General features: G+C 32.1%; 1 protein-coding gene across 1 annotated transcript; it reads right to left on the bottom strand.

The window, feature by feature from the left end:
* Nucleotides 1-3725: 3725 nt before the first annotated feature.
* LOC107827570 (putative aquaporin PIP1-5) lies at nucleotides 3726-6501 on the bottom strand. Its single transcript, XM_016654729.2, has 4 exons — nucleotides 6107-6501; nucleotides 4916-5211; nucleotides 4685-4825; nucleotides 3726-3981 (listed from the first exon to the last, which is right to left on the bottom strand). The coding sequence occupies exons 1-4, from the start codon at nucleotides 6429-6431 to the stop codon at nucleotides 3886-3888; spliced, it is 858 nt and encodes a 285-aa protein (XP_016510215.1). The 5' UTR covers nucleotides 6432-6501; the 3' UTR covers nucleotides 3726-3885.
* Nucleotides 6502-7732: the final 1231 nt, after the last annotated feature.

The raw sequence follows: 7732 nt of genomic DNA, 5'->3' as shown, positions 1-7732 counted from the left end.
GTAAATTAACTAGTTAAACCTCAATCTTGATCTTATAATTAATCTCTCAGCAACTTACATCATACAAAATTTTCTCGAGTTTGATTTCAACTTTTATGATAAATAAATGGGTTTGGAGCTATTATATTGTGCTTGTGTGGCTATGTAAATAATTTAGGTATTCTTTAATGGAAATTTTACCTCCTATAGTAAAGGTATACACCCTATTTATTATAAATCAAAATTATTTTAAAATATTATTTTCTATAGCTACCTTTTATATTTTATAGCAAAAAAGGTATTTATGGTACATACTACAATTGAGGCATGCAATACGCTATTTATGTTTTTTCTCTCTATTTCTTTCAATTAACACAAGATTCTCACTCAAATTTTTTCTTCTTTCTCTCTCTCTTTGAACAACTCAAGCCCTAGTATTGATGGCCGACGAGAAAGAAGAATCTCTCTCTCTCTTCGAGCAACTCAAGATACACGCCCTAGTATTGATGGCCGATGAGATATTAGAATAGAGTAGAAGGCAGCCAGGAAACAGAAAAAAGTGAATTTTTCGAACGGAAAGGAGCAATGTGATGAACTCTTATCATAAATTTGTTGTACGGATCCGAGAACTTTCTTCTCTTCTTTGCTATTTAGTCACATACAATGATACAAATACATTGTATTCTGTACAAATTCACTCAAACACATTGTATTTTTATATAAATACCTTTTTTTTGCATGTATTTATGTATTTCGAAGATTTGTATTTTTTTAATACAGCTGGATACACTTGTATTCATGCATAGTGTACATACAATATGCATGAATACATGATATAAACATTGAAATACACTTAATCCAAACATTAAAATAGAACAGAATTTAAACAGTGAATACATTTAATTTTAAAATACAGTAAAATACAGTAAGATACGTTGAATACAAATAGAAATACAGTGAATACAACCAATGAAATATACTGAATACATCAGTAATAACATGTACTCCCTCCGTTTCAACTTATGTGAACTCATTTGACTGGGCATGGAGTTTAAGAAAAGAGAGAAGACTTTTGAATTTGTGGTATAAAGCGAGGCACATATATTTTGTGTGACGATAAATCATTTTATAAAGATAAATTATTTTCAAATAGGGAAAGTGGCAATTCTTTTTGGCACGTACTAAAAAGGAAATATGTTCACATAAATTGAAACGGAAGGAGTATTAGGAATAACAAAAATACTGTTAATACAAATACCTTTGAATACACTGAATATAAAATAGCGAATACAGTAAATACAAACATTAAATCTGATGAATGCAACAATAAAAAAAAAATATTGAAACACACTACATACAAAAGTTAAATACTGCAGTTATATACAACTGAAAAATAATTCTAATTAGTTGGGTTGATAGTGAGGTATGTTAGAATTGATTTTATTGAGTTATATTAAGAGAGTATCACGCTAATTGATATTATTTCTGTTATTAGACAACTAGACATACCTATTTTTAAGGTGATTTGTCGTTACTATATTCATGAATACATGGCGCGAATATATGCGTGTACAACTGGATTGTCCTGATTTTAGGCGCTTTTTGGTGTATTCATGAATACAGCAGCGCGAATACAGCGAATACACTACCGTAACAACTGAATAGTAGCTATAGAAAGTAATTATGTATATGATAGCAATAGAAAGTTAATAGACACTAAACAATAGTGGTTTGTGAAAATTCCTTAACTTTAATTTGAATCTCGAGTCTGGTCCTAGCTAAAAGAGAGAAGCTTTGGGCTCCTTTAACACGCTCCAATCTAGTTCCAGCTTAAACATTGGGCCACGTTTGCTTTAGCCCACCAAAATGATACCTTCCAAGTTTTGAACATTTAAAAACGTGCTACATTATATACAATAAAATGGAAAATTTGCAATCATATTCTATATTTGTGCCATCTTTTAACTTGTACCCTATTTTTAAAAATTATTAATTTGATAGCTTGCTCACAAAAAATCCGTTATAATATGACAATTTCACCCCTGACAAAAGATATAAAACCTGAATCACGCATTAATCGCGTGATCTGCAACCTCATTCGTGAAAAAATATCTCCTCTTCTCCTCTCAACAGTTTTATCAAAAAACCAAAAACTTGTCCAGATTCATTTTCAGAATCACACTTGCATGAAGTTGTTTCACCTTGAAGCTAAAACTTCATGCTAATATTTCATGTTGAAGTTAAAACTCCATGCTAATATAGCTTGAAGTTGTTTCACATTAAAACTAAAACTTCATACTATTGCATGCTGAAGTTATTTATCCTGCAGTCTACAGTTTTGTCATGAGTTTTATCCGAAACTTCAGCCTAAACATGCTGAAGTTATTTAGTTCATTTGCTATAACTTCAGACTAAACATGCTTAAGTTTTTTAGTTCATTTGCTAAAACTTCAAACTAAACATGCTTAAGTTATTTAGTTCATTTGCTAAAACTTCATACTAAACATGCTGAAGTTATTTAGTTCATTTGCTAAAATTTCAAACTAAACATGCTTAAGTTTTTTAGTTCATTTGCTAAAACTTCAGACTAAACATGCTTAAGTTATTTAGTTCATTTGCTAAAATTTCAGACTAAACATGCTTAAGTTATTTAGTTCATTTGATAAATCTTCAGACTAAACATGCTTAAGTTTTTTAGTTTATTTGCTAAAATTTCAGACTAAACATGCTTAAGTTTTTGTCTTGCAGTATGTAATTTCTAATGAGTTTTTGCTAATGCATGCTGAAGTTATTTAGTTCATTTGCTAAAATTTCATACTAAACATGCTTAAGTTTTTGTCTTGCAGTATGTAATTTTCTAATGAGCTTTTGTTAATGCATACTGAAATTATTTAGTTCATTTGTTAAAACTTAATACCAAAATATGCTGAAGTTTTGTCATGCAGTCTACGGTTTTGTCATGAGTTTTATCCGAAACTTCAGTCTTAACAAGCTGAAGTTTTTTAGTTCATTTGCTAAAATTTCAGACTAAATATTTTTAAGTTTTTGTCTTGCGGTATATATTTTTCTAATTAGTTTTTTCTAATGCATGCTGAAATTATTTAGTTCATTTGCTAAAAAACATCATAACAAAAAGGGCAAAATCGTCTTTTTATTAAAGAAGGGCAAAATCGTCATCTTAAAATGCTTTTAACAAAAAAAATGGGTACGGATGCAAATAGAAAAACAAAAACGGATATAAGTTTAAAAGGGGCGACCAAATAGGGCACCCCATGCAATTTTTACCAATATTATGTGTCGTGTTTCTCTTTTACATGCCCCTTAAGAAATATTAATTAGGAAAGTGATTGGACTATTCTACCTTTATTTATATCTTAAGGTATAATCTCTCTTCATTGAATGTTTATTCTATTTATGTGTTATCTCCATCTTTAAAAACAATTATTACTAAGGGTAAAAAAAAGAAAAAAATAATCAATTTTGTCTTGAACTTCTAGAATGACAAATAATTTGAGACAAGTATTTTTAGTAACACGACTGTTAACATGAGACGGAGGGAGTACTTGACATTGCAAAATTAGCAAGTCAATTACTATCATTTTTACCAAGTTACTTCAACTAATGCTTTTCATAGAGATTTTATAGGTTTTGATTGTGAAAATACTTTTTAAACCGCCAGTAGGTAGAAAATTAGCTCTAAACAAAAAAGGGTTGCAGAGATAATAAGGCAATAACGCTAAAACAGATGCTAAAATAAATAAGATGAATTCAAAACCAAATACGATAAATAAAGCAATACAACAGTTTTTGTACATAATCAACATTGAACATCATTGTCAATCATAGCAAAGTAACCAATGACAGAAACAAGACACAGGCTCTTATGATAAATAACCAAGGTGTTTCTCAGTTTCCACTCCTGAATGGAATAGCTCTTATGATAACCTGATGGTACAAAGCAGCAAGTGCAGCTCCAATGAATGGTCCCACCCAGAAAATCCACTGCATTTATTCAAAACCAGGAAAAAAAGAGAAAATTCTAGTTACTCATAAAACCAAAACAACAATGAACAATTTTTTTTAAAAATAATTCGTAGCTCTTAAAAAGAGAAACGGATCTAAGATTTTAAGATAATGGGTGCTAACGTATTCACTATATGTATGTTCAGCTAACGTGATGACCAAGGGATGAATCCAACAATTTAGTTATAGTTCAATTGAACCCATAACTTATATCTTAAATCTAGATTTTCAGTATAAAATTCTTTAAAATTGCTGAAAAATGAGCTATAAACCCATAACTCAAACAAGTTGATAGGTCAGTGGTTGAAGTCAAAATCTTGAACTCATAGAATTAAAATCCTGGATCCGTCTCTACCAGCTACTTCCCACCAACAAAGGTACAAGATGATTTTGCTCACCAAAGCTTAAGCAGCCGAGAAAATTCATCTCATGTTTTTTGTTTCATTCAATATTACTATTACTACGATAAGTGGTGAGGATTTAGTAATAACTATACAACAACTAAGCCTCAATTTCAAGTTGTTGGGTCGGTTGCATGAATCCTCATTTTCATATATCCTCAAGTTTGGGTCCATTTTTTAAAAAATTATTCAATTTAATGTACAATTGAATTCAAGGATAGTGGGTGCATCCCACTGATTGTCCTCATACTAAATCCATTCATGCATAAAAGATAACTTACATGGTCATCCCATGCTTGATCTCTGTTGTAGATAATGGCAGCACCTAGGCTTCTAGCAGGGTTAATGCCAGTGCCTGTGATTGGGATAGTGGCTAAGTGAACCAAGAACACTGCAAATCCAATTGGGAGTGGTGCCAAAATCTGTAATACACAACCATGAGCTAGAATACATATACATTAAGCTCAACAGTAAAATCTAAAGTACAAATGAGAAGCCAAGTAAGTACTCACAGGGACATGGGAGTCTCTGGCATTTCTCTTGGCATCAGTAGCAGAGAAGACAGTGTAGACAAGAACAAAAGTGCCAACAATCTCAGCACCAAGCCCATCTCCTTTGGTGTAACCATGGTTCATAATGTTAGCACCTCCACCCTTAACCTGATACAAAGATGGCTGGAACCCTTTGACAACACCAGCACCACAGATTGCACCAAGGCATTGCATCACAATGTAGAAAACTGCCCTGGTTAGGGACAATTTCCTTGCCAGAAACAGACCAAATGTCACAGCAGGGTTAATGTGTCCACCTGATCAAAAATCAAGAATTTCTCAAGGTCAGAGAACAAATAACAAAATTAAAACAATTTAAGTTATATACTGTAATGATTTCTAACACTATCAGTGTAGTTTTTAACATGTGAAAGCAGGTTAGATACCATTTTTACCATACACCAACAAACCCAGTGAAATCCCGCACGTGAGGTCTTGGGGGTTAACATGTACGCAGACCTTACCTAAACCTTATGAAGGAAGAGTTGTTTCGGATAGACATTCGGCTTAAGAACAGTGAAAAGGACACAATAAACAAACAGTAACAATAGCAAGGAAATAAGATAACATAAACAAATAACACAGCATGTAATAGCAAAGAATATAGGAATACGGAGCTATTTGAGAAGTGCGAAAATTGTAGAGATTTACTACCTTATAAGTAACCAGATTTTGTAAATATTTTTACACATCATAGCACCGAAACACATTCTAAAAACCAATTCTGCAGAGGATCTGGCATCTTTCACTAAGATGCTGCTTGGAGTTTAATCCAGCTCTAGCAGGAAATGCTATTAGTATAGCCAAAAAAATCCCATAAGAACATTGCAAATAAAAGATAACCACTAAAAAAGTTATTCTGCTCCAAAATGTCCAAAAGGAAACTGTTACAATTTTGATGTATTATGAAACTCCAGAGAAGTAGTTCAAAATAAGAAACTCAGTAACTGTCAAAGACTGCAACTTTAAAGGTTTTACTTCTTCATTTATCAAGAAAACACATTAAAGATCTCATCTTTGAAGCAAAATATATATCACTAATGAACATGAGAGAAAGTGTAGCTTTGAAGCAAAAAGCACAACTTTAGGTGACTAGTACATAAATTATGGAGGTAAAGAAAGAGAGAGATAGAAATATATATATATATATACCTGAGATGCCAGCAGTGCAGTAAACAAGGGCAAAAATCATACCACCAAAAGCCCAAGCAATGCCTTGAACACCAACGGTACTACATTTGCTGTTAGCCCTAGAGTAGCCCATGACAGTCAAGACAGTGATGTAAAGGAACAAGAAAGTAGCCATAAACTCAGCAATCCCAGCTCTCCAAAAGGACCAAGAATGGAGCTCACCAGGCTCAAACAATGGTGCTGCTGGTGGTTCCTTATAGTCTTTGCTCTGTGCTGAGGTCCCTAATGGCTGCCTTTCTGAATACTTGTTTGCTCCTACCTTCACATCCTCTTCTTTCCCCTCCATTCTTAGCTTACAGGTTTCTTCAATAGAATGCAACAGAATGCAGCTTTTGCTTTTTCTTTGTTTTGTGATGATACTGATTCTTTTATAGAGGGAAAATTGCTGATAAATATTGCATATTTGCATTAGCGTCTCTATGTTTGTTTGATTTCCATTTGTGCCCCTTGAAGTTTCCTATATTGTAGTCTTGTATGTATCCAATAAATGAGAAATTGACGAATTTTCATAATTAAGTTTAAGCATCTAGAATCATTTCGTTGTAGTTCAATTTAACAATTATTTTTTTAAATAAAGTTATTTCTTTGTCAAGCAAGGTTATAATTTATCAATTAGTTAGTGCAGCAGCCGAAAAAATAAAATATATTCTTCATGCCAATAAAATATATACTTATTTTCATGCTTAAACTTTTTAATGCACAATACAAATTTACGTTAGAGCAAACTCTCATTACTAAGTTGGACTACATGTTTTGCTTAATAGTAAGAACTTTCAATGCAAGTAAGCCAAAATGGTGACAATTTTTTTTTTTTTTTTTGTGAAGTGAAAATATAGAATCATCTTTGAATTACATGAATTAAATTATATAGTGTGTGAAAGGGATATGCATTTGGAAAAAAATTAACTCTAATGAGGACATAAATAGAAAAGAGAAGTAATTGCTTAGAGAATCAATTTTTTGCCGATTTTACTTTCAAGCAATATGATGAGTGTTGAGCCGTATGAGAAAATTCAGGACTTGGAACACCATATAAGCAAATGCTTAGCTGGTAAAACAAGGAATAAAAGGGTGGAGTAAACTGTGAAAAAAGAAATGGACAATAAGAGAAAGAAAGAAAAGAATTAAGGAAGTTTTAGGTAAGTTTTTCTTTTCATACTCAAGTATATCTGTCTCTTTTTCTTTTTTGCTTTTGTTTTGTGTGATAAAGAGGAAACTATGAAAAAGGGAAGGGGTCAGGAGTCAGGACAGGAGGAAGATGTGCTGTCATACTCATTTTGCAGACACCTTTCTCTGCTTTTTATAAAGCTTTAATCCGTTAAATGGCCATTTCACAAATTTGTATATGATGGCCAATACCTTAATTTAAACAAATAAATAACATAGAGTGGTCTTTGGAGAATATACAGTCAGAAGCTGATTCACAATTTTAAAACCAATTGGTGTAGTGTTTCCCTTTTGTAGCAGTGAGAGTGAGCTTTTACAAATATATAATTCAAAGTTAATAAAAGGCCGTCAAAACTTGCATCTATATCCAGTTGCAGCTTAATGTTAGCAATTTAATCTAACATCAATTAAGTGTAATGT

The sequence above is a fragment of the Nicotiana tabacum genome, chromosome 19 (genome assembly GCF_000715075.1).
Source record: "Nicotiana tabacum cultivar K326 chromosome 19, ASM71507v2, whole genome shotgun sequence".
Taxonomy (NCBI): Eukaryota; Viridiplantae; Streptophyta; class Magnoliopsida; order Solanales; family Solanaceae; genus Nicotiana; species Nicotiana tabacum.
The sequence above is the reverse complement of the archived record's forward strand: the minus strand, read 5'-3'. Positions and strand labels throughout refer to the sequence as shown.